The 17645-nt window shown below is 37.1% G+C and overlaps 1 protein-coding gene across 1 annotated transcript in view; it reads right to left on the bottom strand.

Moving 5' to 3' along the window:
- Nucleotides 1–15937, bottom strand: part of rem2 (RAS (RAD and GEM)-like GTP binding 2) — a 41291-nt gene extending 25354 nt beyond the window's left edge. The window contains exons 1-3 of the mRNA XM_058763039.1: nucleotides 15648–15937; nucleotides 13381–13702; nucleotides 12701–12774 (exon numbers count right to left, since the gene is read on the bottom strand). Coding sequence (XP_058619022.1) covers nucleotides 12701–12774; nucleotides 13381–13702; nucleotides 15648–15659 — 408 coding nt within the window. The 5' untranslated portion in view covers nucleotides 15660–15937. The remainder of the gene's footprint in view (nucleotides 1–12700; nucleotides 12775–13380; nucleotides 13703–15647) is intronic.
- Between the last annotated feature and the right edge of the window lie 1708 nt (nucleotides 15938–17645).

Raw genomic sequence — 17645 nt, 5'->3', positions numbered from 1 at the left:
AGCTTAAAATATCATCTTGTTGTGATGTTGGGTGCCAGAATCGACGTAATACAGCCTCAAATTATAAATTTTAATCGCATACCTGCCGCCACTGCCAGACAAAAAACTGACGACAGCTATGGTAAACGTGATAAAATGAGTGGACTGGACAGAAACGATCATCAAAAATGCTCGCATTTGCAGTTCTTATCAGAAAAGGTTCAATAAAGTATTGTCTTTTGTTGTTATGGGTGCATCTAAAGATTTCCGATGCATCTCACGACTGTCGTGTATGAAATAATGTCTGTGTGCATGTGTGTAAAACAACAAACTGACGATTTATGTTTAATCATTTGTAATTGTAAGTTATATATATTGTTGTGATTAAAAAAATTGCCTGCTGAAATTGAAATGTATATACATCTTCATGACTAGATAGACACGGTGAGTTTGTCTTTACTATACACGTTAGATGTGAGTCACTCAACCAAAGGGAATCCTGTCAGATCGTCCAAGCGTGTATGGGTCGTGAGCGTGTATGGGTCGGCCGATCTAGTTTCGTCCATTAAAGTTAACCTTTTCAAATAACAATCGCGGCCCTGAACAGTGAGTGACCTTACATATGCAGGTAAAATCGGATTTTCTCCAGTCATTGTTAAAAAAAGCTAACAAACTACATAGCTAGCGTTAGTGAAGTGGTCAGGGGAATCTTAGTCTCGCGTAGCCAGACATTCAGACTGACGGCTGAAGGTCTGGAATCCATGGCAGCTTTCATTGGCCAATGCCCGCCCATGAGGCCGTTTGACCGACATGTCAAACAACAAATCACAGTTCGTTTCATTCAGCGTCACGTTTCGGGACGTGGAAATGTCGCCACAATAACAGACAGTGTAAAACTCTCGGATGTAGTTCAAAGATTCTATGCCACGAACTTTAAATATTTCACATACTTTTGAAAATCCAGCGTTTAGTTGATCCTGATAAGTGCTCATTGTCACAGCTGTAAACACGATGGCTTTCTTATTTCGTGAGGGGGTTTGGCATCAAGGCATCTTTGTTTCCAGGCGGAATGTTAAAGAACGCGACACACACGTTTCCCGGAAATTCCCGGAGATTCGACGACTTCGAATCTCCTGAAGCATTTCCACTTTTGTGTGCCATATATATCTATATATTTTTTAAAATTAAACATAGAATACAATAACTCATAGAGGTAACAGCATAGTATAAAACCAAATACAATAACAATCAGCATCAAACCTTAAGGGGATCCACAATAAATGTAAGGCAAAAAAAACCCAAAAAAACACAAGAAACTTGGACATGTCCGATGATATTTTCAGGGCACAATTTTTAAGTACTTTCGTGTGGCATCAGACGTTCAGCCAGCGGTCCGTGGGCGTGACGTCTGAGGCAGAAACTAAGAGAATCTTTCTGCCTCCACTTAAGCTCCGCCCACAGAAAAACATCACAATGTTTACTAACAGGAAATGGTCTATAGACCAGCAAAAGAAGTAGATGCTAGTTTTTTGCTATTTTCATCATCAGTACATAAATTATGCACAAACTAAATGGTACCAGATCAACATTAATCATGCATCACAACATATAATAATAACAGTTCATCTTTAAATGATACTCAGAAAGCATTTGCCAGACGCTTTTATCCAAAGTGGCTCACATTGCATTTGAAGTATATATTTGATCAGTTGATGCTTTCCCTGGAAAATGAACCCATGGATCTAGTTGTTGGTAGCACCATGCTCTACTGCTTCAGCTACGGGAACACAAGAGCGGAACTAATGAGTTTGCCAATAGCAATTAAAACATTAAAGTGTTCATGTGTACTCAATTTATACATATGATCATTCTGAGAGCTGTTTAGTCATGATGTCAATTTGTAAGCCAACCTTAAATTCCCTTTTTAATAATTTTTTCTTTAAAGTTGGTTTTCTAATTAGTAGATATGTTATTAGCATTACTTGTCACTGGGGTTTTAAAAACACAAGATTCTAAAAAGTTGCATAAGGACTGAGATGGTTATTCAAATCACCAAGCATGTTAAGTCATATCATTGTAGTAGGTGTAATCTGTATTTAGCAAAATATGTTTAACACTTAACATTGGCTTAAAGGTTTATGTTTAAGGTATGATTGCGTGTCATTTATGTTGTACTGCAAAACATTAGAAAGTCTCCTAATGTAATGTTAACCACAGACCTCTTTTTACTCATAAATCCAAAACCACTAAAAGAGAAACCCAAGAGAAAAATCCCGAGGGAACTCATGGCTCACAAGCTGTACAGCTCTACTGAAGATGAACAGTCATTTGGAAATCTTTTTTTTTCAATTCCCTTTTGTGCGACTAGTGGTACAGAAATTATCCACTCCAACTTTAAAACCCTGAAATTGTTTCTCTCCATTCTGTTGCTGTGGTTAAGCCTTTGGTTGAGATTAAAATGAGTTCATAGGAGGTCACAAAGCAGATTAGAACCTGGGCAAAACATGGCATTAAAATATTCCTCAACTCATTTCTCACCATAAACTCATTCCCAAGAACTGTGTTCTTTCAATACTCGGTCATTTAATACAAACACACCTTCTTGCGGTCACGTTTGGCACAGGAAGACAGATTACACGGAAATCAGGCCAGATCCTGGTCAACGAGCCAATACAGAGAATACACAACAAACCCCATCCCCGGTTTCATCAGTGTTCTGGTCTTTTTTCACCTTAAACACATCTTTGAAACAAGACAAACTTTCTTGAGAAAATGAAGTAAATTAAATAAATATATTACAAAATAATAAAATAAATATTAAAATTAATATATACATTAAATAATTAATTAAAATAAGTAAAGTATTAAATATGATATTCATAATGTATTATATTATTAAACACATACATATAAAATATAAAAATTATTAATATTAAATATTAAAATATATTCACATTATAACTAAATATATACATAAAATAAATATTATATAATTAATATTATATAAATACATTTTAATAACATTAATTATTGCTGCTTATTTAGATATTTAATATAATAATAATAATAATAATAATAATAACAATAATAACAACAATAATAAATTATGTATCACAAAAATCCAGAAATAATAATATTTTTTGTTAATATGACAAATTATTAATGTATTTGAGGAAGAGGGATGCATAAGAGACTTTAATTTGTTGCTCCATAGGGGAAAGAGGTTGAGTCTAATAATTGGATGTTGAGACATAACCGTGTGCCGAATTTGTGTCTGTGCACCACAATGAGGTCCACACCCCTGCAGACAGTCACCACAGACCATCTGTCCACACATCCCCTCCTCCCAAACATACACATTTGGCCTGAGAGCCCACACACAGACATCCACCATCCCATCTAAAAGTGCTTTCTCAGCCGTTGAACAAGCCAATTCTGCTGCTGTAAACACAAAGCACACATACCTCCACAGAAATAAAAGCCCGCTTATTCTGCCAAGCACACCAACATCAAAGAATAAACATCTCCCTAATGAACGTTACACAAAGCTCACAGTCCATAACGACACTATAGGGCTGAGCTGAGGCACACTGTACTTAAGCATAAGGCTCCCAGCAGTACACTACACACTCTGTCTGAGTGAGATAAACAGACGTATACTTCACACATTTACAGAAGAAAAACCCTCCAAATTGCCTTGTCGGTTTACACACACAATGGCCCCTACCCAGTAAACAAAAACCATATGAGCCGCTTAGCATCATCAATATTTCACCTCAAAGTAATCTATTAATTATAGCCAAGCCGAATAGCCCCAGTCTACCGGCTCATTACATCTTGTGCCATGTTCACGGCCGGCTAGAGCTAGGGTTGGTCTGGGCTATGTTTAGAACGGAAAACTAGTTCATACCACTTGCTATTTTCTAAAAATATTTTGCAAGTATGTAATATGCAAGCATTTTAAGTACAACCCGAATTCCGGAAATGATGGGACATTTTTTTTTAAATATGAATAAAATGAAAACTAAAAGACTTTCAAATCACATGAGCCAATATTTTATTCACAATAGAACATAGATAAATGTTTAAACTGAGAAATTTTACAATTTTATGCACAAAATGAGCTCATTTCAAATTTGCTGCCTGCTACAGGTCTCAAAATAGTTGGGATGGGGGCATGTTTCCCATGGTGTAGCATCTCCTCTTCTTTTCAAAACAGTTTGAAGTCGTCTGGGCATCAAAGTTATGAGTTTCGGGAGTTTTGGTGTTGGAATTTGGTCCCATTCTTGCCCGATATAGGTTTCCAGCTGCTGAAGAGTTCGTGGTCGTCTTTGATGTATTTTTCATTTAATGATGCGCCAAATGTTCTCTATAGGTGAAAGATCTGGACTGCAGGCAGGCCAATTCAGCACGCGGACTCTTCTACTATGAAGCCATGCTGTTGTAATAGCTGCAGTATGTGATTTTGCATTGTCCTGCTGAAATACACGTCGTCTGGAGAGGAGCATATGTTGCTCTAAAACCTTTATATACCTTTCAGCATTCATAGTGCCTTCCAAAACATGCAAGCTGCCCATACCATATGCATTTATGCACCCCCATACCATCAGAGATGCTGGCTTTTGAACTGAATGCTGATAACACGCTGGAAGGTCTCCCTCCTCTTTAGCCGGAGGACACGGCGTCTGTGATTTCCAACAAGAATGTCAAATTTAGACTCGTCTGATACATAGAACACTTTTCCAAAGTATTCCTGGGCCCATTTAGTAATGTCAATGACAGAATCATGCCGATGAGTGTCGTCTGAGAGCCCGAAGACCACGTGCATCCAACAAAGGTCTTCGGCCTTTCTCCAGTTTTCTCTGAAACTTTTGATGATGTTATGCACTGTAGATGATGAGACTTGCAAAGCCTTTGCAATTTGACGTTGAGGAACGTTGTTTTTAAAGTATTCCACAATCTTTCTACGCACTCTTTCACAGATTGGAGAGCCTCTGCCCATCTTTACTTCTGAGAGACTCTGCCTCCCTAAGACATCCCTTTTATAGCTAATCATGTTACAGACCTGATGTCAGTTAACTTAATTAGTTGCTAGATGTTCTCCCAGCGGAATCTTTTCATAATTTCTTGATTTTTCAGCCCTTTGTTGCCCCCGTGCCTACTTTTTTGAGACCTGTAGCAGGCATCAAATTTGAAATGAGCTCATTTAGTGGATAAAAGTGTAAAATTTCTCAGTTTAAACATTTGTTATGTTCTCTATGTTCTATTTTTTCCACATTGTATGTTTTATTTTGAAATGAATGCTAATGTTAAAGGGCTAATTCATCCAAAAATGACATTTCTGTCATCATTTATTCTCCCTCATGCTGTTCCAAAGCACAGATGTGAGGCAGAATGGTAGCCTCAGTCAGCAGACATTTTCATGGGAAAAAATGTCATGAATGAACATTTTTTTGTTGTGCACATCTTTTAACATATTATTTGTGTTACAGAAAGAAAGCCATACAGGTTTGGAACAAAATGAGGATGAGTCAACAAGTTTAAAAAATGGTGAATAATACATACTACAAATACATTTACATATTATTTACTTAAACACTCTGCAATTGTACTTTTGGTATACTAAACTGGTATACTTAAAGTCTGCTAAATTGGAACAACTAATTTTGAACTAAATACACTTTAATTGTGCGGAAGTAGTGCTAAAATCCAACTAAAGATATATTGAAGTATATTTGATTGTGCTAAAGAGAAACTATAGCAAGTACACTTCAGGTACCCTTTAAATATCCTGCATTTAAAGACCAATGTTATTCAAAGCTCATACAGTCCTCATCAATAGTGACATTAAAACAAATCTTAGGCTTAATATTAAGAAATGTGCATTGTGCGCAAGCAGTACTCCAAATAAAGTTAAATTATAAATTTGTATATCAGTAAGTCTCAAGCGATATGTCAGTAAATCTGTTAATAGATTTGAACTATACTTATGCATATTACATAGTACACATTTTATATTGCATTCAAATAAGTCAAAAGAAAAACACTTAACATTTAGCATCCCCTCTAGTTCATTTCTTCATTCATCACAATGGAAAAGAAGGTTCAGTTCCCATCGCATTGTGGCCCACAGTATCCACAACAATTGAGAAAAATATATTTGACAAGCTTGATATTCAATCTAAAAAACAACAACAGCTAAGTAGTGCTCTATTCTGAACCCTCGTTTTATTTTTTAACTGATTGAAGTCTTCAGTTTCAATTATCTAATGGAATAACTCAATCCAGTTCACACCCCATTTAGGCAGAATTGATTTCAAGGTTTTTGGCTAATGTATTGGACAAAGGTGGTCAGAGACATGGTAGAGCATGCTGATATGTCTCCATGCTGGAACCAACTCACGCTGGAACACGGAAAAGGGAGCAGCGACATGTGACGCAATTCCCAATCTCAACCAATGGCAGAACAGGTGATGGAATACGTTCTTGTGTGCGTAAGAATGTGGCTGACCATGTGCTATTTTAGGAAAGAGAATGACTTATTAAAGCCATTCTTCCCCCCGCTGTCACAAGCACTTCAAGTCTAACCAGGCTAACAGAGGCAGTCTAGACTCGGGGCGGTGTGCGTGATTGTACGTTTGTGAGTATGTGTGTGTTTGCATGTGAATGAATGCCTGTGCATAACCCAGGCTCTAATTGGGCTGATGTGTCAGGTGTAGATTGGGTGAACTTGGTGAATCTGCTACAGAACTAAAATAGACCTGCATCCTCTGCAGCTACTACTGATGCAGCAGTGGCACTGTGTGAGAATGAGTTCATTCACTGTCTCTCTCCAATTCTCCATGGTTCAGTGAACAAAGTAAGTTGACTGAGATGCTGCAGTCCGCAGAACAGACTGCAAACTTACTGCAACAACGTCTTCACCGCATCCAGATATGCTGACCTTGTTTCACAATAAGGAAAGTGCTGACCTTCACTGAATCACATAAGACTTGTCCCATTAATTAGTAATGCTTACATTTTGTCTTAAAGACAGACAAGGGAGAAATGCTTAGAGGGCGTTTTATCCCACTACAAGGATAAGGACAAAAACAATCACACTGCAATTACTTTAAACACATTGCGATTCAAATCACAATTTGATAAACATTTAACATTTCATTTTGCTGTTTCCTGGATCAAAGCGAACCACAAAAGGCATAAAGTAATTAAATAAAGCAGCTCTTGCATTCAAAAGAGTGTGCGAAACAACAAACGGGTAAGCAATAACTCAAATTGGAGCAATGCCTCATGCATTCGAGTCATGTTATGCCCGCATTCTGCTGCCATAGAGTTACTCTTAAGCGAACCGCATCGTATTCTCACACCATCTCCTGAGATGAGTTAAGTTTGTTTTTAGAGGACCGTTTGTTTGAGTGCTCACATAAGCCAAAATGTTTTTGTATATCTCGGAGAATCCTGAAGAAACCAAGTGCAAATGCAGCCACAAATACCTGGAGTGTGTGTAGCAGGTCAGTGTTTTCTAACATTTATGTATGTACTCCCACAGACCCTTCAGATAGGCTTATACCTTTTAACTCATACTAGATATAATTTTACACTATCAGTAATAATGACCTTTTATTAAATAAAAACAATCAATACTGTAGGTGAAAACCGTGCTTCAGCTCCACCTGAGCGTGTTTGTCTATCACAAGATTTGACAGTTCTGGGGCAGTTCAGGAAAAAGCATTCTCTGAGAAAAATATTTTTTTTTCTCTCCCTCTCTGAAAACTTCAAGGATTAACAAATATGAAGTATCTTCTGTGAGCAAACCAATCCCATCACTTACACGTCCATTCAAAACTTAGCCTCAGTTTTATATAGATAGACAGACAGATAGATAGATAGACTGATGATTGAAAATAAGGATGCAATACATTGATCAAAAGTGAAAGTAATGACTAAATGCTGTTCTTTTGCACTTTCTATCAAAAGTATGTGTGTTTCATCAAAGAATCCTGAAAAAAAAAAAAAAGTTTCACAGAAAATATTAAATAGCACAATGGTTTTCAACATTGATCATCATAAAAATGTTTCTTATGCAACAAATCAGCATTAGAATGATTTCTGAAGGATCACGTGACACTGAAGACTTTGTAATGTAAGACTGAGTAATGATGCATTGCCATCATAGGAATAAGTTACATTTTAAAAGATAATACAATTTTATAATCTAAAATATATATTTTAGTTTTTTTAATATATTTTAAAATGTATTAAATTAAAACAACCTATTTCACACTATTACTGTTTTACTGGATTTTTGATCAAATAAATGCAGCCTTGGTGAGCATAAGAGACTTCTTTCAAAAACATAAAAAAATTCTTACCAGTAATGTACAGTTGTCACATTCTTTCTTTCAAAAGGAACAGAATGTGATTACTGTTTTAATTTCCTGACAACCCTAATTTCACCCTATTATAGTTATCATTTCTGTTGAACAGGTTTAACAAAGGAAAAAAGAAAAATGAAAATCTTTCCAATCACCCCCTGCTACATACTACACTCCTGCATGGGATTCACTGAAGTAGACTACAGACAAAACAGAACGCCACTAATTCGTTTTGAAGTATGCAGTGCATCGCAGACTATATTTTTGTTTAATTAAATCCTAGTCTGTTGTGGTTTATTGTGCAAGGAAATATCAATTTTTATTAAATCAATAGTGCAACTCTAACCACTACTCAAATAAACCTTGAAATAAACAAAGTAACTGCATTACTAACAGACTTCTGCTCAAGATTCTTCATGATCAAGCTTCAATCCATGAGCTACAGACTGCAATCAGTGAACCATGAAGCTGTAAGGGCAGCGCTGAATCTCTGCATCTATAAAATTAAAATTAATAACTGCATAGTTTATCTGGGATCCTTTTGTTTGCTGTAACCACCGGTAACCATGGCAACCGGGGAACGGGGCCAGGCGGGTATAGAATGCAATGCGGTGGGTGAGGTCAGAGGTCACGTGATACGACATGCCACTGAGGAAAAGAGCCTGATGGTTAGACAAAGAAAATGAGGGATACTTTGAAAGAGAAAAATGAAAGATGGAGAAAGATAAATGATGGAATGGGGGGAGTCTGGAGTTCTTCCAGCCACTGCTCTCTAGCACTCCATCTCTGCCCTGGAATTGATCCAAAACTTGCAGTCATTCTGTGATAGCAGCATCACTATTGACATTCATGCTCGCAACAAACAGCATCTGATTTAGGAGAGATCTGATGACACATAAACATCATTTGGAAAGGGAACAGACCAGACCAGTCAAAGTCAATCAGTTTTGCCCAGGGATTTGAATAAATCTGAATATTCAACATGGCTACAAAGGCAACTTAATACCCTAAACATCTATGCGCACAACCCTATGATAATATCACATAACATTCACAGGTGTTTGAATAATTTCTACTCAGCTGTGACACAGAAAAGACACTCTGTGATTCATATGAAAATCACAAGCATGTGCTCATGATATCACTGTGATACATCTGTGTGTTCCAGGCAAAATGATCATCATATTTCGGAGTATAAACAGAGCTCTGAGTGGATGATACACCCACACTACATGCTTTGGACAGTCATATGAGCGGGTGTGAGGAAAATACATGCATTGCACATAAAATCCAACAACATGAGAGGCTTTCAAATTGTTATTTGTTCCCCTGTGAATGTCCTATGAAGGTCAAATGGCTTGTACTTGTAACTTCACGAAAAGAGGAATAGGTGATTGATAAGCGAAGAGACAAGTGAAGTCAGAACTAATAGAGGGGCATCAATCCCAGAGGAAGATGAATGTAAATAATTCAATCTCACAGACGCTTCAGATGAGATGACACTACCCACAAGGGTCAGCATCAAAGATGAAACTCTAATATTTTTACCCAAATTAAGAAGTGCTATATTTTCTCAACAGTATACACTGCATGATAACAAAGAATTAATTATTGGGTTTGACCATTTCAGAAAATCCCTAAAACCATGCTATAGTGGAAAGCCTTCCAAGATAAGTGAATGAGAGGGTTTGAGGTTGGTAAGATTTTGAAAAATATTTTTAAGAAGTCTCTCCTACCTACTAAGGTTGCATTTAATACAATTTCAGTAAAAATAGAGAAATGTTATTAGAATTTAAATAACAGTTTTCTATTTTAATATATTTTAAAATGTAATTTATTTCTGTCATAACAAAACTGAATTTTCAGCAGTCTTTAGTGTCACATGATCCTTCAGAAATGTATAATAATGTAGCAATGTAAAAGTCTTTACTGTCACTTTCAGTGATGGGAATAACGGTTATTCTTTTCAGTAACGAGTAATCAAACAAATTACTGTTTCCCCCGTTACAACGCCGTTACCGTTACTGACAATAAAATGTGGCGTTATTATATTATATTATTAGAATTTAATTTTTCAGTTCATCTGAATGGATGCGCAGTGTAGCTGTATTTGACGTACCATAAACTCTAGTGTGAAGCACAAACTCGCCGTCGCTTTCTCTCACATACACGCACGCAAAGAAAGTCTTTCATAACATGCAGAATTGACGTGCTACATGTAAACGATATTCTTTGTTGTATTTTCCTGTCAAAATAACGGAGTTCCTTTTGGAATTCTTCAGCTTTTAACAACTGCCGGGTTCTCTTGTAGTGGGCGGAACTAATGCGCAAGCGACAATCTCATTGGCTGGCGCTCACCTATTATCGTCCCTGTTTTGATTTCAGCAAATCAGTTCGAGCGAACGCAGACAACGTGATTAATATTCATGAACCCAGCAGCTCATTAATCCTTAGTGCGTTTTATATTGATGACAAATATGCATTCATACGTGGTTATTCTAATTACTAAAGTACTATCATCATATAATATTAAATTATCATATTATATTATAATGCTTGACTGACTGATACTAAGTGTCAGTAGATACATAGTGTAGATTAATGTACAATGTTTTATAATAATAATTTATTCTTTTTAGTGTCCATTTCATTAATTTAACATATTTAATATTGGGGGCACCCAAATTTGACATTTGAATTTTTTTTTTTAAAGTAACGCAATAGTTACTTTCCCTGGTAATTAGTTACTTTTATAATGATGTAACTCAGTTACTAACTCAGTTACTATTTGTGAGAAGTAACTAGTAACTATAACTAATTACTTTTTTAAAGTAACATGCCCAACACTGGTCACTTTTAATGCATCTTTGCTGAATAAAAGTATTAATTAAAAAAAGCTGCACTGACCCCAAACTTCTGAATGTCAGTGTATGATTTTGTTTTGACATACAGTATTATATATTGCAAGAGCCATATTTTTCTTTACTTGACAGTATATCTAGATTTGTCATATTAATGACATGAAAAATTACAATCCTACAATGCAAATGCAGTAATCGTGACTCAAAAGCATAATGACACATGCCACAGTGTACTGATCCGTTAGATCATTTTAGATTACTCTGAAATAAGTGGCTTTTAAAGTGGAAAAACAGAGATCATAATTCACTGTGAAATAACAAGGAAACCAGGACCTGGTTGATTTTATAGAGGGTACACATAAAACGCTTGTAAAAGGATCTTTAAACCCGGCAGTTGCACTCAGCAGAAATGGAACAAATTACGGGAAACTGAAAACAATTTGCCCTAAAGTAAAAGGAAACAGAAATGACAAACAACAGACAAACCTCAGCTGGAAGGTCAAGAGCAGATTTCTCTCATCTTTCTCTGCATCCCCTCTCTATCCTTCCCTCTCTTTTTTCTTAACAACTCTCATGTGATGAGTGCTCCTGGACAATTAATAGAGATTCACACTAAACACCTACATTTATGTAATGGTTCGTGCAAATGTAGCAGTTCAATTCAATTATTCCTTTAAAATGTTTGGCATTTTAAAGGAATAATTCACCCCAACATTATGTAATAATGCGCTCAACTTTATCTCATTCCAAAAGTGAATGAATTCCTTTTTTTTTTTTTGTTTCTGAGACATATTTTAAAAATGTCTGGGTAGAAGAGAAAAGAATGAGACATCATACATTGTGCTTAAATTGGAGCTGGAAAAAAAAGAAGAAAAAACAGGCTCCCAAACACTGCAGTGAAGACATTAGAATAGAAGATTTGCATTTCCCAAAGCAAACACCAGCTCTCAAAAGGTTGCAAAAGAATCGTGTTCGGTAAGCATAGAATTTGGACTTTAGTTCTGTGAAAAAATGAAATGTTGCATCAGTCGCTTTGCTGTTGTCATGACAATAAGTATGCATCTTGTTTTCTGTTGGGTGAATACAAGAATCAACAGCAATAAATGTTTACATATATGGAGGGAAGGCAAGACCAATCACAATTTAATTTGCATATATTATGATGACATCATCAGTATTGGTTACATTTTGAATGTTGAACGTTCTATCAATGTAAATCAGTAGGGAAAATATTGTAATCTTCAATTCAATTCATTAGAATATGAAAATAATAATAAATAAAAAATGGAGTGTGTAAACTAATCTGGCTTAATTGCACAAGTTTAACTGTTTTATGTTTTATGTTTTTATTTTTTTTATAATACACTCCAACCTTGTAAGCACTGCGACAAATTCTGAAAGCCATTGAATAAAATACAAAATAAAGAATCCAAAACAAGCAAACCTCAGCGTGCTTTTATGCATTTGTGAGAGTGCTTGACTCACCTGTTTCCAGTTGTCATATACTAAAATCGTGCTGTCCTCATCATCCACGGTCACTCGCCGCTGGTAACCCTCGTCTACAACACACACAAAAACATTTCTTTTAAAAACCGACACTCAAGCATAAAACGAAATCACTGGTGTTCAATTAGCATCTAATTTTATTCCTGCAGTTGAGCTGAAACTGGCAATTTCACGGGATCAAACGTATAATAATATATCTGTGGGAAGAATACAAAAGAAGTTTTGAAAGGGAAGTTCAAAATTGGACTCGAAACAGTTGCGTAACAATCATTTATCCAGCGCAGAATCGATGCACAAGGACACTCAACTCAGGTAAGAAAAAAAAAAACCTGTCTGTGTGTCTGATTGGCTCTCTATCCCCTAGTAAATGACATGCTCTGTTTGTGAAGAAAGTGTCTGTGCAGAGGCAGCACTCTGCTGGTTCTCTCCCACCTCATTAAGACACAAGATGATGAAAGACCTGAAAGAAGATGGATGCCTTCACGGCACCCACTCCGCTTTTTCCAATCAAATCCTGAGAGCCTTACACTAGTGATCTCGGGTGTCTGTGAGGTGATAAGTGTGTTTCATCCAAAGTAAATCTAAATATAGTACTACAGTCCTTGGCATCCTGATGCTTGATGCTGAGCATAAGAAGGGTGTATGAATATAATCTTTACCGGTTGCTTGGGTTTCAGAGTCTATAGAGAGTGATCTGTCTGACAGTCCAGCAAGGCAAAGTGCCAGAGAGGATTTGCCCACTCCGTTTTGGCCCAGTAGTACTATCCGAAGGGGTCCGTGGTACTTTTGCTGCGGCGGTTTCTGTGAAGGAGAATCTTGGATAGTGCTAATGCTGATTTGTGGAGTAGCAGGCTCGTCAAGCCCCGGCGTCCAATCGTAATCCTCAGACACAGCTTCCTCTCGCCTCAGCTGATGCTTGATTGGCAGGGGGGTGCTGCCCCTGCGAAGCGGGGGTGCAGCTGATAAAGTCAAGCCATAACACTGTGAAAACCAAAGAGGAGTAAAAACATATATCAGAGACATATATAAGACTCGATAAATCTGAACATCAAGAACAACGGCAGCCCTTATGATATCTAAATTAATAATGTATAGAAACAATACGTGTTCAAGGGGGGAGGATCGTGATCCTCTGGGACTTTAGGGTGTGCACTCTATACAAAAGTGGGTCAAAACACTGAGCAATGCATCCATTCACATAAACAAGCATCACTTGCTTTAAAGGAGTGGCATAAACATCCCAACAGTCCAAAAAGACGAGGGAGTCCTAGGGCTGGGCGGTATATCGAGTTTGTACGATATATCGATATATTCTTTATAAGCGATACGATATGAGGCAATACCGTTTATATCTATACAGTAGTTTGAAAACGAGTGCATCTGAAAATACTGCGAAGAACACGCATTATACAATTTGTTCTAAACACGTGACAAACTGTATATGAAGTGCTTTAAAAAACTCATAAGCTATAGAAGCCTTTAGTTTCAGTTTAAAACAGCTCTGACAGAAAGGCTGCTGTGTGCCGATGACAGAGACTCGCGCTGTTTAATGTGTTTGAGATGTGCTGTTTTCCTAAATGCATAACTTACATTTCACAGGTATATTCTCCATCTTTAAATGTTAGAAAGCCATGGAAATATTTATATTTTGCTATCAGAAGTGCATGAGCCTTCTGCTTTAAGATTCTCCGCTAAACTACACAGTTTTCATTGAATGAGCGCCTCCGCGCGCATGCGCGCCAAACAGGCGCGACGTAATAAGGAGCGCAATAATTCTGACTAAAACATACATTTTGCTGAAATAGGCTATTTGTAGTTGGACAATAAATGTGTCATATGTAGAATTTTAAACCTACAAGTAAGTGTATTTGTATGATAGCACTAACTAAAGTGACTGTAATGGGGTAATCAAAACAGACTTTTTACTCAATTAGTCTGTGCTTTTTTATTATTTTCATTTTTAGTTTAGTAAATTTAACTTCTACTTTAAAAACATTATTTTTGTTTTTAGATTGCAATGTTATAATGTAATTTTAACCCCTTTTTAACATACTATATGATTACATTCACTTTATTTGTTTATTTATTTTTAATGCAAATCCAAAAAATAAAAAAATACCGAGATATATACAGTATACCGAAAATCAGCCAAAAAATACTGAGATATAAATTTTTGCCCTACGAGGGACCTAATGAGTTTTCTCAGGCTCAAGGCAGTTGAGGGCTTCGTCCATCTATCTCCATCAAGCAAAATCGCCAAGAGAGCTCTTAAACTGTTTACTGTGTTTGCTTGCAAGGGCAACTGGCATCAATATTAATACGGCAATTAATCTAGCTGCAGCACTGCAGGTGTGCTGGGGACCTAGTACGCCTGATCCGGTGTCAGACATGCAAGACACACATAGATAACCAATTAGACTAATTGAAAGGAGGTAATTAATTAATCATAGACTTTATTGTGGGACAGACAGTGAGACAATAGGGTGTAGTATGATGCTTGGGGTGAGGCCAGCTCTTAACAGTTACTTTAAATAATAATAATAAAAAAAAAAAAAATCTGAATTTTAATCATGAATATTGAAGCAGTATGCAAATCATAAATACATTCTCGACTATAATAGGAGGACTTGCAAATGTTATTAAGTTACAGTGATTATACTTATCAATATAGCTATTTTTACTGTTTTTATCATTACAAGGACACTAAACTATAATATTAGAAATAAACCTAGGATCATGTCAGCACAGGAATATTTTCAAAACACAATCACTCCTACAGAAACAAAGTCAACACAAAGGCTGCAGAAGAAGAGAGGGTGTGTTCACACACACACACCGGCGAACATCCCAAACCTGTGAAGGACCCTACAACCCACCCACACACACACATAGCCTATGTACACACACGGGAAAGCGATGATCTTACCTGGTCCGACATCGTTCTTCAGTTCATCTACTCTCAGTGAGACACTCCGCCGTCCATGTCATGTCACTGAGCGTCAAACACTGCACAAGCGTCGGTGGGGATTGTTACATTACACTCGACTCATATGCCATCACATGGCTGTAGTCTGAAAAAAAGAAACACTCCCAATGTGACTCTAACCGCGCAAAAACGCTCCTTTTTCTCACGCTGACTTAATAGTAAACATTTATTCGCTTCTCTGCGAACGGCTGCGCTGTATGACTCACGTATTACTGTACACCTGTGAGTCCCTTTAAGTCTCTATAATAGTGGCTTTTCAGATGAGAGCGTGTAGCCCCGCCCCCGCACCGTAGACACGCCTCTTCATTCCAGTCGTTACCTGAATGCTCCCAATCTCTCTGGATCTCTCTCTCAGTCTCAGATTAAGGTAACTCTTAAGGGTTTTATATTCTATTTGTCGATATGTTTACCGTTTATATTCTATTTATCGCTATTTATAATAATTCTAATGCTGTTCTGGTAATTCCATTGGGGTTGGTTATAGCCTAACCGATTCGATTATTTCTTTATACATTTTTGATTAGCATGTTAATTTTGATATTTTTTCGTAAAATGCATTCAGAATATGTGTATGTGCGTGTGTGTATATTGTTTGTATATAATTGTGTGGTTCTGTGTGTGTGTGTGTAGGCTATATATATATATATATATATATATATATATATGCATACTTTTTTTGTTTTGTTTGTTTGTTTGTTTTTTTTAAGATTAGCTAAAATGGCATGAGCTAGGAGTTGTGTATATGTTGCTGTACCGCCTCTTTTGTGACCGCAGTACCAGATCATTTACAAACAAGAGCCATTTGACTCCACTGTCTAGTAGAGTAAAACAGGCTGCAGGCTCTTCTCTCTCTATTGCTCTCTCTCCTACATGTTGTGGACAAGTGTTCATAAGCTTTGTCCTTGATAAGTACTTTGTTTGAATCACAGCTCTCCACCTCTCTACCCTTCCCAGACACATAAAGCATATCCTTCGAGATATTTTTCTCCAGTAGCCCTGACGTTTTCAAGCACTGCATGAATTATTGAGTGGTCATTAAGTTTTATTGCAGCCACATCAAGCATCATTTGTGTCACAGGTGGAGGTAAAAATGTTTCCTCACAGGCTTTTTAATAATTTCTGCGAAGACCAATTTATCTTCTGGTCTATCTCTCTGATAGTTTAAATTAACTATCATTAGGGGCCAAGAAGCGAAGAAGATTGGAAGCGGTCTGAATAGTCATCTGGTGGTCTCCCAGTCAAACACTTTTAAGCGCCCCTACCTGCTCAAAAATTGACTTCTTTTCTGTCCATAACACTTTGGTCTAGACTAGAGAAAAATTCCTCCATCTGCCCGCATTCATAGCTGATTGAACACTGTGTTTCCAATATCCACCATACTCTGCCTACAAATCTTATCACTGAATTTGTCTTCAGACCAGACCTTACAAAGCATGTTCAAGTAATTTTCATTAATGTGTAGTGATCATAAATCATACAATCTGATTAATAAACTTACGGTTTAGTGTCTTTAAATTCCCTGAGCCCAGTGATACCATTTTTTTTTTTAAAGCGTAGCCATTTTCCCTGTCTGCCGTTGTGAATTTTCATGTATATTGCTGTGTCTTAGCAAGACTTTGCATTGAAACAAAGCTTGGTCATTGGCATCATGACCTGGGCAGTTTGGGCATAGCGCCTTGCGGTCAAAGAAATTGAAACGTGATGCATATAATTGATAATAATTTGGCCTTTAGGGGTTGTTACATTGTTATGAACTGGCCCCCTCGGTCCGTTCGCCACGGGGCCCCGTCACAGTGTGGGGGCCCGGTGCGACCACACCAGTTGCACCGCCCAAAGGACGGCCCTGCCTCTGGCTTGCAGAGTATGATGGTGTCTCCATGTCTCCCATCTGCCAAATTGGATTTTGATGAAAACTGTTCTCCTTTCACAAATGTTGTT

The sequence above is a fragment of the Onychostoma macrolepis genome, chromosome 02 (assembly GCF_012432095.1).
Source record: "Onychostoma macrolepis isolate SWU-2019 chromosome 02, ASM1243209v1, whole genome shotgun sequence".
In the NCBI taxonomy this organism is placed as follows: Eukaryota; Metazoa; Chordata; class Actinopteri; order Cypriniformes; family Cyprinidae; genus Onychostoma; species Onychostoma macrolepis.
Note: the sequence above shows the minus strand (reverse complement) of the source record. Positions and strands in the feature narration are given on the sequence as shown.